Source organism: Meleagris gallopavo, chromosome 3 (genome assembly GCF_905368555.1).
Source record: "Meleagris gallopavo chromosome 3, MGAL_WU_HG_1.1, whole genome shotgun sequence".
NCBI classification, from domain to species: Eukaryota; Metazoa; Chordata; class Aves; order Galliformes; family Phasianidae; genus Meleagris; species Meleagris gallopavo.
In genome coordinates, this window is record NC_139406.1 from 11466491 (window position 1) to 11493985 (window position 27495).

The 27495-nt window shown below is 43.6% G+C and overlaps 1 protein-coding gene across 7 annotated transcripts in view; it reads right to left on the minus strand.

Moving 5' to 3' along the window:
• Positions 1-27495, minus strand: part of RREB1 (ras responsive element binding protein 1) — a 123326-nt gene that overhangs the window by 34823 nt on the left and 61008 nt on the right. For all 7 annotated transcript variants that reach the window (XM_085220259.1, XM_085220255.1, XM_085220257.1 and 4 more), the window contains 4 exons: positions 26224-26313; positions 24704-24867; positions 6776-6920; positions 5491-5627 (listed from right to left, as the gene is read on the minus strand). In XM_085220259.1, the coding sequence (XP_085076385.1) occupies positions 5491-5627; positions 6776-6920; positions 24704-24867; positions 26224-26313 (536 nt within the window). The remainder of the gene's footprint in view (positions 1-5490; positions 5628-6775; positions 6921-24703; positions 24868-26223; positions 26314-27495) is intronic.

Consider the following 27495-nt stretch of genomic DNA (forward strand, 5'->3'; position numbering starts at 1 on the left):
CGAGTTTCCCATTCTGAAGCATTGACAAGTGCACACTATATGCACACTAAGGGCTGTGACAGAGATGTAAAAGTAGTACAACAGTTCACAATGCTACAAGAAGACTACTAGTTGTTTCTAATAACAGTTATGTCAGCTGCTAGGAAGAAACCTACTCTCCCCACCACAAACTTACAGTAGTGGCACATAAGCAATAAGAAATAGCATACGACATTTGCTTTTCAAACACATTCACTCTTTTAATTTTGCAATGTCTATAACACCCTCTTCCTACAAAATGCTGACCATGTGTAGAAAGCAGCATGCTTCACAAAAATTAAGTCAGCAGAATTATTTCTTACTATATAAGGAGAGAAAGTAAATTCCTGAAGTTGCTTAAGTAGGCATTGGCAGAAACGGGAATGAAACTTAAGGGGCTTTTTCTGGTGTCTTTTTTTTTTTCTTTTACATCCTGTATAATGTACTTTCACTCAGTCACACTGCTGCTCTGCACACAACTTTCTCTTGCAGCAGTCTTTTCTACTGGTGGTAAGGACTGAAATAACCTTAGTACACTTAAAAATTAATTATTTTGTTTTCCTGGTTATTTTATCTCCTCAAAACCAACGTAGAGAATTATTGTGATGAACAGTAACTGGGCAACAAATGTACTATTTTAAGTAGCTGGAATAGTTATGACTTAAAATCCACTTGATTTTGACTTAGCTTAACATATATTGCTCACATGCATTAGCTGAAGTGACTAACACAGAGATGAAGGTCGAGGTACCCTGCACATCTCGCTACTCATCACCATGCACTGAAGAATGGCAGCGTGCTGGCAGAGGGGGGAGTCTGGTGAGCACACTGACTGAATCACAAACTGTGAAACAATTCACCCGTAGAGTCCAGGGGCTCATTCTTACAGTATTTAAACTGCACGCTTCCTTTGCAAGTGAAGCCATGTAACACCAAGACACAACAGCAGCATTTCCTACCAAGGAGCTTTTTCAGAAACACAAGCTCAGGTTACCCTGGCAAAACTGGAGGTGGATGACAACAAACACCAATGGTCAGGGTGTCCTGACATTTTTTTTCGTTCCAGGTCCTGAGCATTTCTGTTGCTATGTCTTTTACTGATCTAGCTGTTCAAAACAACAGCTTTCTACGGTGGCGTTCAACCTCTAGCACACCTGACTTTACAAGTTTCAGCCAAACTTGGCTAAGTTGATTTGAAGAACAAGGTAGACAGTGAATGGCTTTCGGTTTTCTTTCTTTGGCTTCTTGGAAGTTTTACAAAAGCACATTATCCTGGGGCAAGAGAACTGCTTTTGCTGTCCTAGTGAAAATATGCCTGGGATTTGGCAAGTTACAAAGCTTAATATATTATATCACTGTTTGGACATGCACTGTAAAAGGTCAGAAAACTTCATCTAGCCTGAATCCATTCATGGACACAGGCATCTACAGGTACTGGTCTATAGGTCAGCTCAAGGCCTGAGGGATACAGTGCATTTCACACCCTGTAATGCCTTTTTTTTTTTTTCCTCCTATCTACTCAGCTCCTATAAAAAACACTTAGAAAAAATCCCAAATCCTGTAACTGAAAACAGTGACTCGCTGAATCAGATGTGATCAAAAAGGGCACTCTGCACTCATAAAGATACTAGCTTTTACCATGTTTCAACCTGTACAAGCTACCCTTGCTGAGAACTAATGCTGAAACGTGCCTCTATGAAAGGTGGTAGCTGCCACGTTATCACCACCTCCCTCCTCCTCTCCTCAGAAAGATGTAGGGCCACAAGAAGCAGAATAAACGTCTCACTGGAGCTGGGAGAAAGGAGAAACTAAGAAGTCTCAGCTGTTGGTACACAGAGTACTGTAGAAAACCTTCTGGAGGAGAGGGAGAGAAAATAAAAAGGGTATGCTCTAGTTACAGAGAAACTCAACAGAGGAATTTTACAGTGCATGTACTTTTTAAAAAGCCACACGTTTTACTTTAAGTCTGTTCCATTGTACTTGCCAAAGGAAAGAAGGGAAACCTCACAGAGCGCCTCGAGAGGCTTCTCCTCAGGAAATCCTCCCATCTCTTCAGCCTGGGCTGCTGCTGCTGCTCAGAGCTGTCTGTCAGGCAATCTTTAGAAGCACGTTACCATGTCTGACAGCAACCCTCAGCCACAAAAGTTTCCAGAGGAGTTACCCTTCTCTGCGGGGTTTCTTATTTTCCCTATTGGCTGCACAGTGCTTCAGCACTCTGGTAATTATATCAATGCTTAGATACAACTTCCTCCCCAAAATAGATGGTGTTTCAAGGCCCTGGCTGCAGGAAAATGGCCGCCGGCTTTAAATAATCCAGGTAGGGAGGCACAAGGAGGGGGGCGGGGGGGCAGAAAGCACAGAGAATGTCCCCTCCCTTAGCTAATAGGGGTGCAGGCAGCCTCTCTGGGACCAATTCCTGTCACTAATTAGGGTGCAGGTCGTGGGGCTTCAAAGGGACATGGACTGGCCAGGGGGTGATGCGTGCAGGATGCACAGGGCACAGCCCAGGGCCACAGCCCACTGCAGTGGGACAAAGGGCCCTATTCTGGCTCCCCCAGCAGGACAGTTCCTACCGTAATTAGAAGACAAAGATGTCCGATCTGGGATTTTACATAACTGGGAGAGACTCTCCCAAGCGGGAGCCTCTCTCACACAATCGGTGGATTAAGCATTGTTTATTTTGCTGCAAGTAAACAATGAGGTACTCCCAGCTCGTGGCTCTGCATGAAAAAGTGCTCCCAGGGAGCACAAGGCTTTTCATCAGGCTTTGAACAGCTAACCCTGCGATTTCAAGTTGCTCATTTGACAGTATCTGGAAGGGCAAAGGCCCACTCTGTGAATGAACTGCTCCCAGGCAGACCCAGGGGCTGCCAGACAGCCCTGCCGTTCCTTAATGGGGGAACAGGACAGAAGATGCTGTGGGAGTGAGAGGCTGCAGTTACCCAACAGCACGGCCACCGCCTGTTTGCCCCACAGTTTACAAAGAGAAGTATATTGAGGCTGACAGAGCATCACTTATTTCTTGGTTATGACAAAACAGTCTGTCCAGGGCTGCCCACAGCAGCCGCTGCAAACCAACTGCCAGAGCCAGAGCATCTGGGGCCTGAGGATGCACAACATCTGATACCTGCTTCACAGAAGTCCTGATCAAGTGACTTGAATTTTACAACACTGGCAGTAAAAAGAGACTGAGTGTGTTCTGCTCCCTGCCCTTTGCTCGTAGCACAGCTGCTCTCCTTTTTCGTTTGTTTGAACTTTGTTTAAGTAGAGTTCTTCCTCTTGGTCTTCTACAATAAGGAAACACCGGGATTTGATGAATGTTTTCTAACACTTTGCAGTTTGCTCCCCTGCCACAAACACACCCATACACACATACCTCCTGCTCTATTATTCTAGCAGTGTTTTCTCTTTTCTTCAGCTCCTTCACTTAAAAAGACACCTTCATGCCTCACAAAAGGAATCATTTCAGTCACGTTAATTCAGGGCTGAAAACGGCACACCACAACTGGCACATTTTGTTGAATCCTGCAAACAGTCCTGCAAAACTCTGGGATCCAGGGTATTGCAGACCCTGCCTGCCTAGGACTTTCATCCTGCAGAGATGAAACAGCCACCTGAACAGCAGCCCAGGCTGCTCTGCCTACCAGATGATTTTCTGATAGGTTGGGGCAAGCACACAGTGACATCTGACTCGTCTAGACGAGGACAAAAGGTATATTTTAAGCCAGATAGGTAAGGCAAGTTGCATTTGAATGTGTTAGCTGACCAGGAAAAACCATGGCTTCCTTGTCTTGCCCTATCTCTACTGACATGTCTTAAGTTGCTAAAGCAAACATTTGACAAAACACCCTTTGCCATTGTCTAGACAAGCCCTAAAGACCCAGCACTACCCTTAACTCGTGCCTACAAAGCATGACAATCGTACCTTTGATTTAGGGACACATTTTAGCCTGTGCTGCTCAACACAATTATGGGTAGCAAAATCCATGTCAGGAGAATGTTACCCAAAAGTAACTCTGCTAATCCTAGGGAAAGAGCTACATGAAGAGGTACATGAAGAGACTGCTTGCACAGACAGTGTCCTTCTGCTTTGCAGCAACAGACTGTAAAGCTCCCAAGTTAGAAGGGTGTCTATTAAATTGGCTTTTATCCATCACCCAAAGCCAGAGAATCCTCCTATCCACTCAGCTTCACAGCATATAGCCTAGCAAAGATGTTGTATCTTTGCAGAAACATAGAAGTGAGGCTAGTGTTGGGTCAAGCCTAATAACACAGCCACTTTCTCTAAAGCCTAAAGGGTACTGCAAAGTTAACTCAGAGGTCTTTCGGTGGGGATAGAGATCAACTGTTTCAATTTTGTTCTGTAATGAGAATTTACTTGATTTACTTCCAAAGCAGCAAACTCCAATTAAGTAACTATTATTTGCTGGACTAAGTTTAAGAAAGAGTTTTCCAAATCCCCTCCACATTAATTACAATTACAATGCCTTAAGAAAAAAAAAAAAAAAAAAAAAAAAAAAAGGTGCTAGATGTATTCACCAATCTTTTCTAATGAAATAAACAAATAAATAAATAACAAACCCCAGCTCTGCTCCATCCCATTCTATTAAGACAATGTCTGCAGGAAAGAATGTTGACACTCCAAAATGTCAAATTCTGCTACCTTCTGAAAAGATCACTTGAGAGTCCAATGTCCTAAACAAGCCTGAAGGAAGCACTGACAAGTTTTTGCAAATGGATAACCTGCTTTTGTAAAATAGCAGCTTTTCTACGTGTTTAAACTAAACTTGGAATATCTCTTTTGTATCTTCATGTTATCTGGCTCTAGTTATTTTCCATTAAAAAAAACAAACAGGAAATAAAAAGCATCAGAGATCTCAGGAGCAATTACTTGAACCAAAACACAAACCCCAAGCACCTTCCCAAACAATTAATAGCTAATTTTTCCTTGTTAAGAGATGCTGATTTAAGCCCAAACCCAAAACATTCCCTAACCTCAATAGGCAGAAAAGCATTACAAACTTTGCAGAAGGTTTGGAACCAGAAACTCATCTATCTCCACTCACTCCCATGACAAGCAGCAAAACTTCAGGCAGAAGAACCTCATAGGTTGGTACCTGAATGGATTTATCTAGCTTTGCTTCCTGCTTTAAGCATCTGCCATTTTATACAACAACTGTGGTAAGTTTGGAAGGGAGGACGGGGTGCTTTAGTTTCTCCTAAAAACATTCCCAGCTATTAGCTGGCAAAATATCCTCTATTTGGAATAAATAAATAAATAAATAAATAGAACAAACCTTCTAGCACCCTGGTGACAAAAGATGAAGCAGAAAGATTCAAAACCAGTTCAAAATCAGAATGGGGGTCAGTTAACGGTGCAGAGGTCTGAACAATGCTGGGTTTTTCTCCCCTCCCCAGCAGGCTCTCTGAGACCATCTGGCAACCAGAAATGCTCTCAAGCCCACTTCTTACCTCAGTGAGTTATCTGGATGTGTCTCCATGTGGGACTCCAGCGCATACTTGCAAAAAAAGTCTTTGAAACATACTGGACAATGGTAAGCGTCATCTTCTTTCCTATCCCCTTCACCATACTGACCATCCTCGACAACCTATAGAGAAAGGAAAAAAAAACCCTCACTAGACTGAATTTCAAGCAACAAACCAAACATGCAACCCATTCCAAGTCCTCCTCTTATAAGCAGAGCAGTGACTTCCATCTGTAGCTTTGCCGCAGGTGACCAGAAATTGCTCATTCTGGCAACAGTGTGCGAGAGGCAGTGCATGTGAGAATACACATGGCAGGAAGCAGGCTCAACAAGAGATGAAGCACGCAGCTAAGTCACAGATGCATCACTTCTAATGAGAAACTGCGATCTGAACAACTCGCATGTTTATGTACCACTGAACCAGCATTCCTCCTCCTTCAGAGAGCCAGGCGAGCTGTCAGCCTAAATTATTTATGCCACTGAAATACTGCCAACTGCTAACTCAAGTGGTCCATGGAAAAGCAATGAACTTCTGCATGTTTTCTATAGCCCTCTTCTGATTACAGGGAGGAAAAGCATGCACGGAAAGAAGGCTACTGAGCTACATGGAGCTGCTACCAGTTTGCCATTTAGAGACGAAGTAGAAAGGGTCGAGTTAATTTTGGCAGCCACCACACGTTTTGGATAAATGACTAAAATGCAATAAAATATTTCATAAACAAAACCCTAATGGAAATGTCTAGCCTTCGCATAAATATTTTCTGGTTGCTCTTGCAACTCAAATAATGCAGGATTATGCTACTGCAAAAGGGAAACATACTATAGATTTTTTTTTTCTTCAGTCATAACAAAAATGCACTTAAGTTGTTTCTTAAGTAAACACTTTTTTTGAAGTTCCAATCACCACCCTCCAAGAATACTATAAATTAAACAGGAAATAAAATGGGGAAAAAAAACAGCAGTAGTGAGAGAATAGTTTGTCATCTTCTCATCCAACATTAGCTAATATTTGCAATCAATAAGCATATATGCGATCAACATACAAAACGAGAAATTTAAGCAAAGAATAATTCTTTCAATTTCTGAATTAGAAATGCATTTTCCATTTCAGACAGCACTGTTGGGTAAAGAAGAAAAACAGAGGTATCTTGAATCACACAGCACCGTAATGAGACCAAATGTTAATATTCCAGTGCTGACTGCACGAGCACAACGGCCAAAAGCACAGGAGGCAGTCAGGAAAGGCTTTTGCTTCACGCCTGGTAACAAACCTTTTTTGCAGGTGTCCTTTCCTCTCTGTCCATCTCGGCATCTTGACTGAACTTCCGCTTTGAAGACAATCGCTTGCGCTTCAGCGGAGACGGGGGAGTTGTGCTCGCCGTGCTGTTTGGATCCTTCTCATGAATCTTCATGTGCCTGAGCAGGAGGGGGAAAAAGACACCATCAGCGGGCAAATCGGGGTGGGAAGTCTGCCCCAATTTTAATGCCAACACCACTTCCAAGCTTTGCCTTCCAATGATCCCAGCAGAGATCCCATGAACTGCATTGCGGTCCTGACAGTCCCGAAATACGGCCAGGACATGACCCAGTGTGGGCTCTTCACAGCACCCAGGACTGTGTGAGGCTGTAGGCCATCACCTCACTAGCGCCTGCACCTGCATCCATCCCCCATCACCTCCAGGCCCTTCAAATTTCAACTGCACACATAAAGTGGAAATAATACTGGTAACACTGTGAAGCTGCAGCAAGCATGGCTTGTGAAACTCTGTACTGCTAAAATGCCTTCCTAAACCCACATCCCCAGGACAAAGACTACTTACTGTCACAGTGATACTGGAAAGAGGAAAAGAAGGCTCCACAAAGCCTGCTTATATTGCTCCAGGTTAGAAGTACCATCACTGCAGGATGTTCTCAACCTCAGCAGTGACTGAGACACCTAGTGTATTTCTTTGGTTCTCTGGTGCAGCACATAAACCCAAAGAACAAAGTGGCTGAGGAAGCAATCTCATGTCCATACACTTGGCCCGCTTGCCTCTTAGTTTGCCACGTTTGCAACCAAGCAAGACGCTCCCACCCAGTTCTCTTCAGTTAGATGACACATATTACTTCACCTTTTTTTTTCTGAGTATTCAATGCTTAACTTGTACTTTTTTTAAAACCAGATGTAGGGCTTTTTGCTTCAAATTGATAGTAGTCAAGTGCTTTTGACAGAAGTCAAACTTACGTTCCTTCATTCCAGTATGCAACGGAAATTTTCACTTCTAATAGTTACAACTGGGAGTGCAGGAGAGAAGTGCCCTTTGTGCATCTGACTGACTTCAAAGCAGCACAAGGCAGTCTGTGTTAATGGTATCTGGGCAAGCTCCTTCAGAAGCCACACCAGCCCAGCTCAGGATGGTGCCATTTCACTTGACTGCAAACCATCATGTTCAAACATGAGAGAATGTTGTAAGCCAGGTGAGTCTTACACGTCCTCACAGCTGCTTGGCAGTTATGACATAAAATCAATTTTAGTTTTAGATGCCAAGGGCGTGATTGCTGCAAGATAACACTGGACCAAACTGACCCATGGGCAGAGGCTGCCAGATGAGTGTCTCCCAGCATAATACTTTCACAATCCCTGAATCTTTTAAGAAAAGGCAACTACATTACTGTCTCACACTACAGCCAGCTTCCTGAGGGTGTTATGCAGGAACAGCCTCCATTCAAAAACCCAAACACAGCAGAACTGCTGCAAGATTAAAATGGCTGTTCAGCAAGTGCCTATATTGTTTACCTACCCCCAGCATTTTGGGGAATCAAATTCAGCTCCCAGGCAACTCTCACAGGCCACAAAAACAAGAGACGGATGCTGTGGGCTGCTTGCACTGTGTAAGGCTCAAGAAGAAGAGAACATCTGCATGCAGATGTTCCCAGCAGGCTGGTAAGAGAGAAATGCCTACAATGGTTGCAGATAAACTTGAAAAGCAATGGGAAACAACAGGCCAAAAAGGCAGTATCCAGTTCTGGAGGCAAAACAAGACCTGAAAGGTAGTTTGCTGCAGTATTTTTTTAAATACACTTCCTTCTTTTTGATAAAGATTGCCTTCCAGTTTTGATTAAATCTTCCTCTTGCATGTGCCTGTCTGTCCCCCCACCCCAGAGAGAGGCAGACAGACACATGGGCTGTGTGCTTATCCTGCTGGCAGTTTGGCTGGTGTCTAGCCAGTATGATTTGGCCAGTCACTTTCAGAGAGGGAGAGAATGAAAGCAATCAAGCTAAATCCTATTCAGCCAGAAAACAAACAAACGACAACAAAAATACTGCTATACATAAAGTATGGGACTTTTTGTTTCTATTTTCAAGTCTCCTGCCTGTCAGAGAGAATTCCTGTTAGTAGATACCCACTGAAAATAGCTTCCTTAGGGCTAAGTTATATTCCCCTGCTCTTTGTCCATCTGCTTAGCTCTGCCTGTTTTGATGGAGCTGCGCCTATGGGAGAAGGCTGCAACGGCACATCCACATGTGTGTACCAACAGGAGAAACTGCTGGTAATTGCAGATAACTGCAAGTCCAGCCTGCCACCTCTGCCTGCCTTGACACAATATATGCAAACACTCTGGCTCCTGCAAGTTCCAAAAGCAGTCCAGCCACATCTGCAATAAAATGACTGCTAATAAGGCAGGGCTTGTTAACGTGGGTGCAGCAGTGCAGTGACTGGGCTTAGCTACACTTGGTGTTGAAGCCATCAGCTGCCCTCAGCCTGCAGTTTTCCTTCCTGCATACTCATGCACACTTTTGCCATGCCCGGAAAGCAGGAGCCAGAATCCATACCCACAGCAAGGAATGTGGTAACCCCTTCGTGTTTTGGTTTTGCATATATGAAAGGAAGCAGCCTGAGCTATTGAGCTATAAACAGGAAGACACCCTGACTGCACCTTTGACTTTTACTGCGTAGGTCAGATATCACAGACACCACGACAGCTCTCTGCATGCAATCATTAGGAAAAAGAAAAATCTGAAACTAAAGCAGCAGGTTCCAGAGTTCTCGAGGAGAGTTGCAACCTGCCCACGTTACAGTGAGCAGGTTTATTCCTTTGACAGGTTAAGCAAGTTTCACTACATCAAGTCAAGGGTGGAGAGGAAAAAGATTACTAGAGCTATGACCCAAGATAAGCAGGAAGATAAAGCCAAGCAGTACAAAGGATAGACACAATCTTCATCTCTCTCTTTTACTTTGTAACATGGATGTCATTCTGCCTCGAGAAAACATTTATCACCCAACTTCAGTTGAACTGCAGCAGATGCCAAGTCACATCCATAACCTTTCTGTTCAACTCCCTTCACCAAGGCTCCTTTTACTTTAAAAGTTTTCTAACTAAAATGAAAGGTGGGAATTAATGAAAGTATTTGTGCTGCCTTATCCCTTATCCTCCTTTAGAAAAGTTTGCCTTGATTGGATCTTACATTTAACATCGAAAATGTTCAACTTCACTGTTTAGCCTGCCAAGACACAAGGAGAACAGGAACAAAGCTGTGCTTAGAAGTTATTTTCCCATTGTGACTATAACAACATATTTTGGCCCAAAGACACTGGCATACTCTGAATATGAAAGCCATGCTTGTAAGTCAGCCTGGCTTTTCAGCACATACAATGATAAAGGAAAACGATATGACATTCATCAAATCTAGAAGAAAAAGAAAGATAAACACTCAACTCTTTATGTGAAAATGGAATGCAAAGTAAGGACATGCATGGAAATGCTCACATTCAGCCACAGACCTGTGTTGCAGTAATACTTGCCAGAGCACTGAAGTGACCACTACCTCGACTCAAGAGATCCAGAGCCGCGACTGATGGAACTTCACTTTTTTTTCTGATTTAAATTGACAAACTGTGGCTCTGAGCCGCCCTGCAGAGCAACCCAAGAGAGGCAGACAAGCTCGGGATGGTGTAGAGCCCAGAAAACTGCATTTCAACTGCGGTTACCAATCTCCTTGGCATGCATGCATGCACACACACACTTGGACAGTACTGAAGGTGGAATACTGAAATGTTACTATGATTCACAAGATGAAGTGATGGAGAGAAAAATTTATGCTGAACAGACTGCCCGGTACCACGAGCTAGCTAGCTTTGAATACTATCTCAGAGGAAGAGGTAGAACTCTAGAATGATTTCAGACACAGAGCCAGAAAAATTTGCAAAGAATAATCCTGAAATGGCAAGAGAAAATTAAATCTTTTCCACACAAGATCTGATTCACCTCTGAACTCTCCACGTTTAAGAACTGCTATGCAAAAAATGCAGATAACTCACTACAGGCTTTGCTTTTCACAGCGCAGCTGTATGTGAAAAAGTTCTCATGATCTGTTCCCTCCCCCTCACTAAAAGAATTTCACAGGTGAGCCAAGAGGATCCAACTGTGCTATGACTGTGTGCCAGTCAGCTTGCCCAGAATAATCATATTTTTCAACTGCTTCACCGTGTTTCATTTCATCCTCCCTGGGAGAATCACCTTCCGCTTCCCCTCTTGTGCCACAACTTTCTTCTTCCCTCCGATGTCATGTGAACAGAATGAGTAAGATGACAGTTGCACCAGAATTCCCCTAGCTTCTGAAAAAGCAAACGGGCAGAAAAACTCTCTCTCCCAACACTGTATGCAAAGCGTGACTTTGGAAGGGTGAATATTGGACCAGAATAGTGGCAAGTGAATACTTCAGCACTTTTCACTGAAGAAGAGACTTTTGTGAAAACAAACACATGCAGAGCTCAAGTGCTTTACTCCTTTTTTTCCCCTCGGGTGCTGTTGGATCAGCGCCTAAGGGAGGATGACTCACAGTGAGGGGAAAAAAAGAGCATGTGTCCTGCTGAACCGATAGCAGTTTCTATTGGTCACATCCCAATCTTTACTGCATCTCCAAAAAGGGTTGCTGTATTTTCTTAATGCAGAGGGGATTTGCATGTTGATCGTATAAGCCTTCTGGAAGACTCAAGACAGGGCAGCCCACAGCTCCGATGCCAAAACCAGAACGTGGGAAGGTTTTGACTGGCTGGCTCAAGGCTAGAACAAGGAGTCAAAGCATCCTGAAAGAGGCAACTGCACAACGCAGCTGCTCCCAGCTCCAGGTCCCACTGAACTATGAATGAAACCAGGAGCTCCTGCTTTGCATGCACATAACCCCATCAGCACCCCTCTGGCTCCTAGGGAGGAAGCATCCTGCAGCATGTGTGGGAACCCCTCACTTCAGTCTCCAGGGAGAAAAACCACACCATCACTGCACCCCAAGTTTTCACGGCTGCTGATGTGCTCCACATCCCTAAAGAAAGGGCCTGCCTGCCTCAGAAGCCCAGGCAAAAAGGATGGTGTGGAACAAAAGGGTGGATGTGCAGCCTACGAGCAGGGACCGCAGTTAAAGCCTCTCCCTTCTAACCACAGCAGCACAAGCAGTGCTGGCTTTCAGTCAAGAGGTTTATGCCAGGTAGGTCTGATTAGAAGGAGCAGCGTGTCCAGAGGGGAGCAGTAAGCAATTTCAGTGGGGCCCGGTTGGGAAAGTCCCAGCATCTAAATCAAGATTAATTCTTGAGCACAGGATCCAGTGCATGTATAAACACCCTCCTCCTCCCTCACAACTCCACTCCTGTGAAAACGCAGTGGGGAGGCCAATGAATCTGGGCATTATCAGCCCAGAGCGATCATCTGACAGTATCAAGTTCAAGTTCTGGCTTCATATCCCACATATTATTCTGAGTTTCTCCACTTTACCACTAGATGTACCCTACACACTGTTGCACATTGCGGTTCCTCATCTCCCTCATGACTTTTGAGCAGTCTGGTATCAGAATCTAGAGGATGATTCTCACACATCTGATACTTATCTAAAGACATATCCAACCACTCAGAGACTGAACGTAAAAACCAATGCCTTCTATGTTTTACTTTATGTAAAATATAGTACTATTTTTATTTAAAATATAATATTACTTTTTTTTCCCCAGAGTAAAGAGTTGCTCAAGTTCACCAAGCCAGCCTGGGAAGACTGAACTGGTCAGATGCCCAAAGTACAGTTTAACTGATATAACTGCTTGACCTCTTCCATTGTTACCTTCCCTGAGATCTTTCACTTACTTTGCTAATTTCAAGTAACAGTAAATACTCCCTGGAGAATCAAAACAACGTATCTTTAGTAATATCCAGTAAATAGCGTATTTATCATTCAACAGATGAACAATTATCTTTGTTTAAACATACATATATATATATATATACACACAAATCTTTTGTCTAAGCTTCAATTTTGTGCCACTGTATCAGAATCATCAAGAGTGAAAGCAGGTTGAAAATTGGACTGTGATGTTCTTCAGGCTCAGAGAGTAAGAGAAGACAGACTTCAAAATTGCACTGATGTCTCTACTGAGCAATTTCTGTGCCATGACACCTTTGTCAGTGTTGTTTTGTTCTGCTTAACAAATCTCACTTCAGCCCAAATGGCCTAGAAATGTAGGAAAACAAGGAGCTCCTCTTCAAGGAGCTTCTGCCATTTGACATACATGAGAAATAAATCCTAGGCAAACAGAAAGCAGAGCAGCAGCATTTCTAGGAGCAATCACTTAATACACTGCTGCTAACCCTCTCCTGTGTGTCTCGTGAACATGACTGGAACTTAAGTCAAAAGTAACATTATACCCTTGGGTTAAAAAGTTTAGTCAGTTGTTTGTTTGTTAAAACATGCAGAGAATCTGTATCGACAGTGTATTTCCAGTGCTAATTACAAACAGAAGCCACTTAAGAGAGCAATTCACTCAGCTCTTGCCAGTTGTAATCACAGGAACCAGAAAGACGCAGGTAATTTTGCAAATCAGACCTGATTTGTACTTGGATGAGTTTCTGTTTGTCTTCTCTTCTTGGCTCCTTCACTATTTTTATCCTCAAAACAACAAAAATGACCCCAGAAGCCCTCAGACATGCATGCACACTTCAGAGCAAACCGAAAGACATGCCAATACCGAAAGCTCAACCATTTGGGAAATGCCTTTTTATAACACAAAACAGGTTTGAAGCACCACCAAGCAATCTACTCTTAACCAGCAACGAACGCGAACGTGCGGTAAGGGACCAGCAGCAGCGCTAAGGGAGGGAGCCCTTGCAACACAAGCAATTCCGTCGAAAGAGCCGGGTGGGGCAAGCAGGTCCCGGGGAGGATCGGCTCAGGAAGCACTGACTCATTTTAGCCGCACGCCTGCAAGCAGGAGATGCTCCAGCACGCGCTCACCGGCCTGCAATCTCGCGGCGCAGTGGCACGGCTCGTTATCCCCACAGAGGCCCCAGCGCTTGTGAGCTGCCTGCCTATCAGGGCTTGCAGGGCCCCGCGAGCCTCCCCACACAGCAGCATTCCCCTCAGCACCCCTGGGAATTGATGCATCCCATGAGGCCATGCTGACGTGCCTTCGGCGTCCTCCGGGCAGCCTTCTGGGCCGTCTTAGGCCAGCTATTCCCCTGGCCTATGCAATGAGGCAAAGCAGTGCCAGCCTCGCAGCGGGGTGGCAGGCAGCATCATTAGGGTGACGTGAGCATTATTATTTAGCTGTGCCGAGACTGCCTGCGTGCACCTGTGGTTACGTTCACATGACAGCCTAGAAATCCTTTTTCAGCGCTACCAGGATGGTCTGCGAAGTTAACCAGTGCCACGCAGCTGCCAATACATGATACCTAAGGATACGTGATACATCTACATGCACACAAAGCATTTTGTATTTTTGTCCTAGAATAAAATTTTGCTTCGCTGTGAATAAAGGCAAGTTGCATGCATGTGTGAGAGGTAAGATACCGATCTACACATCCAGAATGTGGGGGGGAGGTACCATTTCTGAATAATTATGCTGTATTCACAGATATTTAAGCAACTACTTGCTATGCAGAATCAGCAAGTCAGAACAGGTTGAGATTGATACAACTGCATTCCCAGCCTGGCTCAAAGTCACTCCTGTTCTCTACTAGAAGTGTTAGAACACCTCAAAGGAAAACAGGGAGACAAATATTTGCCTGATGATGCTGTGACAGGGAAGTGATTCAAAAGATGCCTGTGAAGCAAAGCTTACCAAAGGACAGCAAAAGAAAGCATCCATTTGCCCTTCACATCAAACCTTGCATAAGTGAGGTCAAAAGAGGCGAGAAATGCAGCGCGAGCCTCCCAGTATCACTGCACCCAACTGCCTGCAGCCTGCATTAAATTCAGAGCAGACCCAAATCAGCAGTGCCAAATAGCGCATGGAGACTTCTAAGCCATAAGAAACTCTTTAATAAGTATTAAACGAGATCCCTCTGAGGCCCCCGTACTTCTTTAAGCTTGGAGACAAAAGTTTATTAACAACAGTAAAACTAAGCAGGAATAAGGTTTTAAAAAGCGTACCAAAAACCTGGCCTGGGACATTTTGAACCGCTGTTTTCTCTCGTCTTTTTGGAGATGTGTGATTTTCAGGCACCTCCTTTAGTTATCATGGTCTAAAAGCTTACTCAGTAACTTCAGAGTTGATTTTAAACTACACATTAAAAAGAAACAAGTGTGATTAGTAAGGACAATTGGAGCAGTATTAAATAATAGCATCGGGGAAAAAAAGAGAGAGAGAATCAGAAAGGGATGTTGGAAGGAGGAAACGGTCTGTCCTAAGAGCAAACAGGGTTGGAGAAGTCCCAGGTAAATCTTGCCTCCCCCCAGACCGCACCCCTTGAACAACCAAGCAAACATAGGCCTCCATGACTTCCCAGAAACAGGCAGAGCCTTCCCACAGTTGCTGCCCTGTCACACTCCACTGTTGAGCAATCCTGATGGCACCACACAGCAGAGAACAACTTGCTGCGTCACACAGCTCAAGGAGGAAAAAATAGATGGCCACAGCACTGCTGGGGACACCGCGCAGATGGAGCTTAGTACCTCCCCCCGCACACATGCCTGCAAACAAGGAAGCTGCACGAGATAACAGAGGCACATCTTTATGAAAGCAGGGTCTCCACGTTACCCTGGTATCAGCAGTCACCACGCAACTCGAGGGGCAAGGAAGTGAGGGTTATCGGGGCACGCACGAGCTGTGCAAACTTCTGCTAGAGCTGAGGACAGAACCCCAGCACACGAGGCTTCACGTGTTTAGCCCATTTCCTCTCCTGTTCCTGAACATGTGGTCCTCCTTCCTCACCAGCGGTGATCTCACAGCACCAGGAAAAGGTTTCTCATCTTGTTCCACAGCTCCACTTTAGACAAGCACAGCAGCTGGAAACAGAAGTCCCTGCACGACTAGCGCTGCTTTAGAGGAATCAGCAGGAACCGCTGCAGAATGTGGGGATTTTGAGATGTCTCTCCACGCAGTGCACTGGAGAACTGATGTTGAAAAATCACTAGAAATCACTGCAAGCATTTAGAAAACTTCAGCTAAGAGAGCAGCCTGACAAAGGCAACACACTTGTTGATGCCTTCAAGAAAGTGAAAGCAGTGTTTGTACAGTGTGCTGTTTACTTGTTGCATGGCATGAGCTCTTGATCATGTCTTTGCCAAAGCTGTGCATCACGCAGGTGAGCACTGCAGTTAAAAAACATGAGCAGAAGGCCCTGGCTAAGACCATTTTTTTTAGAGTTAGAGAAGTTTCCCCAAATGCTGACAGTCTGCTATGAATGAACAGCCTATTTTTAAAAGAGGGGAAAAAAGAGAAAGGCAAATAACCCACTGACCCGGAGAGGGGGTACATACTGCAATGTACTGGTTGCAGCACGCAGAGCTAGAACAGGTTGAGCGGGTTGGATACTTGGGGGGAGAAAAGGTAAAGCTGGAAGATATACATTAAAGGTGGAACGACAGCAACCACAAACAAGGTATAAGATTGACTTTTTCCTCCTTCTCTTTGTACTTGGCCCAGGAGTCTTTTCAGACAACACTGAGCACACACTCATTAGGGAAGCGATGCAAGTATTTCCGACATGCACACACACAACAGGCTAAGCAAAGATGACCTTAACATACAAACTTTCGCAGCAAACTTTCTCAGCAGCCAGCACTTACTATACAGAATTGCTCCAAAAAAGCCAACCAGACAATGCACCGCTTGTTAACCTTGAGAGCTCACATCTCTGCGAGCCTCACGTTACCATCAGGCTTACGGCAAAGGACTGGTTGCTGAGACCGCCTGGATTTTCTAGCGCTTGCAAAGCTAAAGCTTCTATTTATTCTGTAACTCCTCAAGGTGAGAAGACGAGGTAGCATCCCTGAGAAAAACCTTTGGAGGAGGTGATGTTCCCAAAAGGGTACTAATGCGGAAAGATCAAGGCCTCTTGCAGCCATGTGCTCTGCAACCAGGGTCTAATCTGTCAAGTGGTTTGTGCTCGTTTGAACTGTGACATGGTTAACAAAGCAGCACTAAGCTACGCTGAATGCACTCTGTTACATGGAGATTTATGTTACTGCCCGTGAGGAGGGTGGCATTACTCTGATGTCAGACCACCTTCCTTCCAAGCACCACTCGCACCACAAACCTCAACTCACCACCGAAGGCAGCATCCCCTTTTTGCCTGCAGAAAACTAAAGCCTAAGAATCCACAACCTTACGAAGTACAAGTGCAGATTTAGATAGTAATGAAAGGCAGCGCACACGAAATCTAGGGCTGAAAAGCACAGTGGATTCTTTCTTATGTTTAGGTACTGAAGAGCTGTGGAGATGCAAGTATAATGTTCCTCATTGTGTATGCTTCAGCTCTCAAGAACAATAGAGCTAATTAAGGTTAGCATATAAATCTTAACTCCGCACTTCCTTGCTTCGCTTGATTCTAATCAGATCTCAACATTACTGTTTTTGTGTTCACTTCCTTAGCTGGTCTTTAATGATAACTGAAGGGGGATACTGTCCAAGGCTACAAGCCATTTTTAATATGTCTGAAATCATAGCATCTCCTTACAGTTCTCACGGCTCACAGTGGTATTGTGACACAAGAGCTCCTTTAGGTTAGCTTACAACTGAAGATATCCACTTTTTTTTTTTTTTGGAGCATCCTATTTACGCATCGTGTGAATTAAAAAATGGTTTATGTCTAATCTTTACAAAGATGATCAATCTACTCAGCAACAGTGAGACAGACGAAAGCTTCTGCCTGGACTATTAAAAATAATTTGTCCTTCTCATTCTCACCGAAGACACAGAGAAACAGACTCTTACTGCTAGACGCTGCTGTTGAAAAATCCTGGCCTTTTTCTTCCTTTTTGAAATCTTCTTCAAAACACAGAGGTCTCAGCAGGGTACCAAACATTTACTGTGGACATCCCTGCTGACAGGAGAGACCAAAAACATTTCTCTCCATTTCCCCACCTTTATTTACAAAACATATTAATGAAAACGTAAGAAACAGTTTTTAACCACAAAGAAAACTAAAACAGGTATCATCTCTCACTTGCCTTCTACAGCTCTAGTTATCAATTACTAGAAGCTGCAATTAGTCCTTTGTGTTAGTTATCCCTGCTCAAGAATTAGGGCACTTGTATTTGCTGAAGCTTATCTTTTACTAGCATGCTGACAGCGGTTAAATCATCCCCCACATGTAAGGAATGGATTTGAAAGCCTGTAATACATCCTCCTCCTTCGTATTTAAGGGCGCTGAAATAAAAGCTCCTCAGGAGATGACCAAAGAGACATTTCTATTGTGCAAGACAATAAACAAGGGCCTTTTCACACATGTGAAGTGTCAGTCATTTTCAGTGTGGCGAGTTTCTTAGGCACTCGCTTTTAGCTTCAAGATTTTATGTGTCCCATCTCCCAAAGCTACCAAAAATTTTAACACCAAATTTCCAATTGGCCATCTGTGCACCAGAAAACAAACAACATTGTAATAAGACAGTTCCCTTCTGAGAAACAAAACAACAACAAAAACAGTTCATCATCCCATTTGGCTAGACTCTGCCTCCAAAAATCTCCATATTAAACAAATGCCAGACTGCACGCATGTGCTACACTGCAGAGATCCTATTTGTACTTTGAAGCTGGGCATTGTTACTGCACTGCACCCCACAAAGCACACACTGCTTACTGGAAGCAAGCCAGCATCATAAATAACATAGGAGAATTCACAGGTGGAACACAGGGAGATGATGGATTTAGCCAGATCTTGAAGACACTCTGCGTATTGGATGTTTGGGATGTGACAGGCAGCCTGTAAGCATGCCTGTCTGTAAAAGACAGGCCTTTGCTAAAAAGAGCTGGAAAATCATCAAAATTTATGAATCTCAATCCCTGTGCTTTTCTGGGGATACAACATTCATCTTCCAATCAGTATATTACAGTCTTTACTTGTTGGTGAAGGAGGCTGACTAAAACATCAGCATTCACAGGTTCCCCTCCAGCATGTGCATTTTCCATTTTTTCTTCAAAAACCCTCACTCTGCAACATGTGCATACACACGAGGTGCTGTTCCAAAAATTTCAATAGCAGAGGAGTACCATGCATGGGTAACAAAGCCAGTTCTTCTCTTGACACAATGTTAAAAAAAAAAAACAACAAAGTTTGGGAAAATTATCTAACACGGGGAACAAGACTGAGAAAGAAAGAATCTTCTTAATTAAAAGAAGAAATACCTTCTTTGATAGGACCCTTTGTAAGCATGCTTCAAAGCGTAGCTTCTGCAATCCAGATCTTCCAATTTGATTTTCAAAGACTTCTGCATGTGGTTGTTGCATGTGGTGTTTTGCATGTGCCAAAAAAAAAATCTCCAAACTCGGAGACCTGTTCTTGAGACAGTACATAAACAGCCTACAAGTAAGATGTAACTAAAATGCCACTATGAAAAATTCTGCCAGGCAGGGAGGAAGGACAGAAAGAAGGTCAATAACTGTGGCATTCTGGTTTCATACAGAACACTTCAGTCAGTTTGCATTATCACACATACATACAGCCTGGTGAACACCAGACACAGACACTGCAGCTTAGTTTACCAAACTTCAGAAGTTGTGGTTGAAATAAATGCATTATCCCTTAATTCTTTTCAAACTTGCCATGGAGCCTGTAATTGTAACCCACTGGAAACTGGCAGGAAGGTCATTTCTCATCTCTCTTCTGGCGTTTACATCCTATTAATGTTTCCAAGTTGCATGGAGAACGTATCTTTGGCAGGGATGGAAATCTGATTTTAAAGTGATAGGTACAGACCATCCTTAGTTACAGAAACAGAAAAAGAGCTGTTGGCAGTGTCTCCTACCCTGAAGGAAACTCATTTGGAGAAAGTGGAGGCATCACTCTTCCCCCTGAAGTCAGCTGCATGTTCTACTGGAGTGCAGCACAGCACAGTAAGTCAAGCGAATTCTTTTCTCTACCTTAAGGCCCCTTGCTAAAGCTTATGAATCACCACCACCAAGACTCACATCAGCAGACTAACTCATCTGTTCACATTTTGGGGACATGCAGTGGTGGAGACAGAACAAGAAGCTTGCAACTTCCTATTTGGCAGCAGAATCAAGACCCAAAAGAGCTCCTCAGAGTCGGTGTGATTCACAGATCAACTCCATAGAGAGCTACAGTGATAGTACAGATGGAGAGCCTTCAGTAACTGCAAGCTATTGATTTCAGACACTTCTTTGGAAATCCCCAGACTTCTCAGAGTCACAGAAAACTCTTTATACACACACACTTTCTTTCCATAAGACTTTATGCTCCTGCTAGAGATCTGAGAGTATTCAGCTTTAATTCACTGTGAACAAGACAAAGCTGCAGAGTCTGTGTCTCTGGTGGAGAAGTGTGAGGATTAGCATGCTCTGTACTATACGTTTTCTTATGTACAGATCACAGTGCCACTCTAGTTACAGGAATTTAGAACTCAAGATTAATGTGATCTCCCTTCCTCTGAATTCCTAAAAGTCCCAAGAAAACAAGCCATCCAAGCCCCACATCAGGCCCTGACACTACAAAGCTTGCTCCTTCTAGTTCTGCTCAGAAAAAAAATTGTGTAAAAAAGGCAGCGTCCTCTCCAGTTGTACTTCTTCTCAGCAAATCGTGTTTCTGGTACAGATCCCAGACATGGATGGACCTCCCAGTTATCACAGCACACTGCAACAACCCTCCTCAAATGGGAGCAGCAGCACTGAGACGGAGGCACCTAGGCTGACAGCACATTCAAAGGAATGAGGAAATCAGCTTTTCATGCTATACATTGAGCACTCTCCAGAAACCCTTGCTCTCTCCAACTGTGACTGTCCCCATTGGAGGCTCAGGTCACTCTGGAGCAATCTGGCAGCAATAAGAGAGCTTTCTGAGATGCCCTGAGCTCACAGTTCCTTGTTGAAAATCCTGGCCAAGAGTCATACTGGTCAGAAAAGGAAGCAGGCTTTAACCTCTTTTACTGAATGGTGCTGCACACAGAACCTTCCTTCTCCACCCCTCTATTTGCAGTGCCCATTCAACTCGACTTGTTGACAAGGAGCCAAGGAGCACAACAAAAAGAAACTGGACCTTATGTGAGAGGCTCTGACTCATTTACAAATGAAGTGTTTGCTTGTATTGTGGGAGTCAGGAAGGGCAGCATCAATTTAACAGGTAAAGAGTGCATGCAACACCCCAGCACAGCTAGAATAAGGCAGAGAAAACAGTGATCTCACTTGACAAAAAGTAGGTATTGCAACAAAATCTTGCTGCGATGCAAAAAAAGCAACAAATTAGAGCTATGGAGGGTTTTTAATCCCTCCACTTAATAAATAGAGGGGAGAGAAAAATTACTTCTTAGGAAGATTGTGGCATTGATACTTCCTAACGGCAAAAAAAGCATCTGGAACTTTTCTCCCCTCCTCCTCTGCTCTGCTGAATGTCTAATGGCCTGGCTGCTAGAGGTGGAAAAACGGATCCGAAATTTCATCCTCTCAGAACAGAAGCAAGCACTCCCGTGGCACAGCACTGCCCTTGACAAAATTAATCCATTGGATTTTTTACCCCTAAATGGTTATTTTAGAAGGTCCAGTTTAAAAAGACAGTATGGACAGTTAAGTAAAAGCCAGAATAAGGCATGGGGAAGAAAGAGAAGACAGAATATATGCAAGATGTGTAGATATGTTCTGCTCCCATTCAGATCCCAGTAGACTACATTCTCCCTCACTCCATCCCAAGCAATGAGCATATTTGGTGCAAAACCGGCACTACGTGGGAATGTTCAAGCTCTGCTGATTCTTTAGCAGAACTTCCACAGCTTTCTGTTAAATTCACTTCTCTCCCCAGCTCCACACTTTGTGAGACTCTGGAGGGGGACATTAGAAACCCTGTTCTCTGTTGGTTTGGGCATATATCTGCCACTGTTTGGATACTCTAACATGAAAGCAAGGAATAAAAGAATTGCGTGCATCAGCAGGGAAAGATGAGCTGGCATTACTGCCCCACCGGCCAGCTGGCACAGAAGAACAGATATGGTACCACCATCAGCAAGGCCTTTGGAAGCAGTCCATGAGGCAGGACCTGGCAAGCAGGCCCTTGTTCCAGGTTCCTGGGGCAGCAGGTTTTGAACGTGATATGAAAAGCATTCATCCATAGCACTGAGACTCGATGCTACAGCCAGACCTGAGGTGCCTATGGAATAATTTCCTTCAGACCATCTCAGACCAGAAATACCTGTTTCTGAAGGAAGTACCTAGTGGGCAAAATCAACATCATCCTTTTGAGTTCGTCATAGTACCAGATAACAAATTTCATTTCACTTTGTACTTATCCTCATCTGCCTACTTGTAATTCATGCTTTTCACTACAGCATCAGGATTCACTAGCATATCCTGTTACAGCATCAAGAAATGGTTATTCACTGCAAATGGTTTGGCACCATCCTGCCCACCAGTACTCTTCCTTAGCAAAACTACCCTGTTTCAGTAGGCTCAAGATGTTTCCTGTCACAGGCCTGGGGCCACCTGGTGCCGTGTCAGTGAGCTCAGCAACTTTGCAGTGTTCTGCTGCTGCAGTGTAAGCCTACACAAAGAGGAGTTCTACAGAGCAGACAGGAACTGACATCTGTCAGATGGAAAGAGCTTGCAACAGAAATCTGTTCCTTGCACAATTTAGGTTCTTCCTAGCATGGGCAGTAAACAGAGCACTCTATCCTGGCAACATCAGGCAAAATCCCATTAAGAGGAAAAATTTCAAAGGAATAACCTTGTCATCAGAAGGTTTTGATCTATAGTTACTTCTTTTGGGCATGTCACTCAGTCTGGCAGATTTACTGCTAAAGCACGATAAGAGTTGCTATACAGGGAAACCTCGATAAGCAAAGGATACTACATCAACATCTGGCAGGCCTGGAGTAAAGTCCCACAGGAAGTCTCCCTGTTTCTGGTGAGGATGAGGAGATGCCTAATGAGCAAAAAGCTAAAACAAACCCTGCAACCCTTCAGCAAGTAGCCTAGTGAGGAACAGGACACAATGGTATCCAATATGAGGGTCTGGGTGCTGAAATTCACTCTCTGGTGCCAATATTGGCACCAGCTGCAACTCAGAAGCTGCCCTGCCTTCCTGAGGAATAACCCAATTTGGAAAATGTGGCTCACAACTGACTCAGTTGAGTCAGACATGATTTATTCAATGCCCAAAGCTATTATCTCCTTTGAGTATCTTTATGTCTTCCTCTTCTCATCTGATGTTTCTTTCTCCATCTCTCCTCAATTCTGATTGAGTGTGGGTTAAATGAACACAGAGATACAAAATTGCACACATTCCTATTTCTCCATTTTCATGTGACTGCTTAAGCTGTCAATAAGATCCAGAAAGAGGCAGAGCTGCAAGCAGATACTGCTTCCTTTGGGTAGGATTATAGTACCTCTCCTCACTGAAATAACTCCTTTCATTCCACCTATAGCATACTGCTTGGAAAACTGTTGGTAACAGTGAAACAAGCTATCTTCCCTCCCACACAGAATCCATTTATAACCATCACTCTTATCAGGTTACTTACAAGCTACACTCCTTTCCCCCACTTATCTTCCAGTTTTTTGTAGGTTGTAAACTGTTTGAGATGGGGGCGAAAGCTACTTGGGAATTCACAAACTCTTAATCAATTCTGAGGTGCTCCACCCATGCAAATAAATGAGTACTGAACTGGGAGATGTGAGAGGGGAAGGACCATACAAAGAGTGGTGAAGTATTGGAACAGGTAGTCCAGAGAAGCAGGGGAGACTCCACCCCTGGAGGTGTTAAAGGAAACGTGTAGATGTGGTACTTAGGGACATGGTTTGGTGGGCAATATTGATGGTGGGTGGATGGTTGAACTAGATGACCTTAGGGGTCTTTTCCAACTTAACGACTCTATGATTCCAGAGCAGTTTTAGAAATGCACGTCCTGCAGGAAGGCACCATGGAGCAAGAAGGCACCAGCCAGTGGGATGGCCCCAGCCAGGATGCTCCAGGCACTGCTGGTGTAGTAAACACAAATCCCTACTTTCTCTGTCCTATAAAATTACATTTTATTTGATAGGGCTGTCCTAGAGTTGTGTTACAGTTAGTATAACTGTAACTAACCAGTAAATTCTATTTGGTCCTGTACGGAGCCAGGAGTTGCATTTGATGATCCTTATGGGACCACAACAAATTCAGATATTCTATGACTCTGTGTGATTTTACGTTGTTTCCCTAGTTGTCAACTGTTGGCATACTGCTACATTCCTAGGAAAGAAACCACACAAATTATGTTCAGACACTCTGGTCACAGATAATTTCCTGGATCTGTAGTTCAGTAAGTTGACTACAGAGCAAGTAGTGATGTATGTATTTACAAATAAGATTGATTATTCTGAAGAGGCATCTTCACAGTGGCATTTGGATACTACACTGCTTAATATCCACCACCCCAGTACAACCATTTGCATCTGCTACTCAGAAGCTACACAATTAGGAGTTCCTCTACAGCTTGGCTATGTATTTTTATCCTTAGAGAAAAATCCATCCTGTTTGTCAAAATAATGATAATAATAAAACCAAAATAGCAAAACTTCTGGATATCCACAACAACTGAATACTGCATGAGGAGAATTAGAAGCCCCTTCTCAATTTTGGCTCCCTTCCACAACATAATCATCCCAGCAGTTGTAGAGTGTGTGAGTTTGTGTCACACCATACTCATATATCAGTCCATGTAAGGGTCTTTAGTTAGCTTCAAAGCTCTTCCAAGGAATCAAACCCAGCCCTCTATCCTGTAGTGCCTTCCAAACACCTGGGTCACAATCAGCACTCACCTGTGCATGTTTCCATTGGTGGTGAAGGACTGTCCACACACTGAACATTTATAAGGCCTTTCACCTGAGTGCACCAGCATGTGGCGATCAAGGGAGCTCGCTGAGCTCAGAGACTTTCCACAGATGCTGCAGGAATGGTCTGTCCCTCCAGTGTCAGTGTTATGCTAGAGAAAGCAACGATTTTTTTTCATTGAGTGACTCTTACATAGTGTGAGTAAAATATCAGAGAGAACTGCAAACATCTTAAAAGCAGCTTCAGAGAGCCACGTGACACAATACCTTATATTAAGGTGTGCCCCATATCCAATTCTTTTCCATAGCCCTCCCCCATAACTCCACCCCCTCCCTTTGCTTTTAACTCCTTAATGCAGCTGCTTTGTGCAGCCTGGAATGCCCACCACATGCTGCACTTTCACTGGGTGTGTAGCAGAAAAGGATAGAAAGGGATCTGGCAAAACCCATCCAACAAGTGGTACCTTGGAATACGTTAAGCTATGTAGCAGTTTGGGGTAGGGTAAATGGTAAGGGGGAAAAAGAAAGAGAATGTAATTATAAACTTGATTTCAGAAGACGCTTAAAAATACTCTTTAAAGGTATTAATTTCAAAGTGACTGTGTAGTAAGAAAACAGAAGCAAATACTTCTGTTTTACAGGGAAAACATGGTTATCAGCTACTGTATTATATGTACCACTTTTTCTTGCTTGCATTGAGAGAATTGAACATTTCTTCACATACCAAAAAAAAAAAAAAAAAAAAAACCCAAAAAAAACAAAAAAAAACCCAACAACCAAATGGAGAATAAGGAAAAAAATTAAGTAACAGTTACAGTACAGAAGGGAAAACTGAAGTAATGAATATCTAGTGGACTCAGAGTGGTGAACCACAACTTTAACATCCCAAGGAGAACTTTCTGACGTAGAAAAAGTCAAAGCTCCTCGTAACACATATTTGTATTTCAAGAGGAGCAATATGAGGCCTGTTATCTACAAAAATAAAGAGCATCATACATTTGAAATGCATACTTTAAATTCTACCTCCCAAAATTGCTGTACGCTGTAAAAGACAAAGAGGATCTTAACAGCAAGATGATTTTAAAGTTGTTTCTTCCTGCTTCTTATTTGCATGAACAGTAAAGGGAACTGTATTCAAACTGGATAACAAAACAGGACTTATGCCTCATGATGGAATTGGTTTTCCGGATCCTTAGGATACCTTAGGATACTTGTGCAGAACAGGACACACATCCTTGTTTGAGCCACTGGGGGAGTAGGGAGGGGAAGGAAAGGAGAGAAAGAGAGGAGATTTATCCATCTCTTGGTTGGTGATGGATTTTTTGTTTGTTTGTTTGTTTGTTTTAATTAATACCAGGGGAAAGCTTAAATAAAAGCAAAACAATTGTGAAAAGTTATATACAAGCATTTCTGATTTGCACGTGGAATTGTTTTTCACTACTGCAAAATGCATACTGGCAATTGAGACACTTAATAAAATAGGGAATCGAGAGCTCTAATTTACGTACCTGACGAATGTGCATAGTTAGCTGGTGCTGTGTAGTGCAAATCTTTTCACACAGAGGACAGGTATAGGAAGACTTCTCTTCTTTTGTTTCCTGTGAAGAAAACAACAAAAAATCAGAAGGAATACAGATATTAAAGAACTGGAAAGCTGTTACTGCTGTGGATGGAAAAAGTACAAGCCATCTCCAGTACAAAAGGCCACTGCTAACAGAACGACTTGTATGTGCATTTATCATCCCAGCAGATCCCTCAGGGAAGTTTCAAAAACTTCTGAATTTATAAATAGGGGCCATTTCAACCACCACAGAAGAACAGCAGCTGTTTTAACAGCGCACAGATACTCAGCAGTAGCAGTTTAGGACAGGAAGTGAAGGCAATTACTGCAACCAGCTCAAACTGCCAGGAGGAATTTAGGTGAGCAGAAAGCAATTACCCAGACTGGAATCCTGCCAGAATATGCTGGCAAAGGCAACTAATCTCCCAAAAAGATCTTTAGGAAGCACAAGTCTTCAGGACTTTGGGTTTTCCACCCCACCTCAATGGCAAGTCGTTAGGCCAGTGCCCTTTTCTCAGAGCTCTGACTCAGAAGGAAGAGCAGCATTTACTGAATCACCAGCACCACTTCCTTGAGCATCCTGTGTTTCTCCTGGAAGCATCCCATCCAGGCACACTGGCCGGGCCCAACCCTTCTTAAGCTTGCAAGATCTGATGAGGTCATAACGAGAAAGAGGTGACAATGTGGGAGCCTACGTGACTCTAAAAGAACACATTATGAACCCGGTTATCCTCCACCCAGGTGAGAAGGAGGAGTAACCACGGTCAAGCCATGAGTACAAACAATGCAGTAGACCCGACCTGGATTGCTCAGTCTGATTTAAGTATGCCCTTGAGACACTGGGGAAAGCCGCCACTCTTGCACAGCCGAGGATGGAATGGCACTCTCACAGAAACCAAAGGCATCTGCCTGAGTTGTCTGCAAGGATGGCTACTGAATGACATACGGTCATTTTCACCAGATGTGGCTTCTGAACCAAAGCCTGTGTGACTCAGAGCAAGAAGATCTGGCACTGAAAATGAAACCCCTGTTTTCTGTAGAACTATGCACATCTTTACCAGCTAGAGGTTCACCATTTGTTACCTAAACTCGTGGTGATGAGAATACAAAAACCACCTCTGCATGACTGATGGGAAGCTATAATATTTATGCTAAAAGGATGCATTCTATTGAATCTCTTTGTTGGCTATTTTAGGTAACATTAGTGAGAACAAGCAAA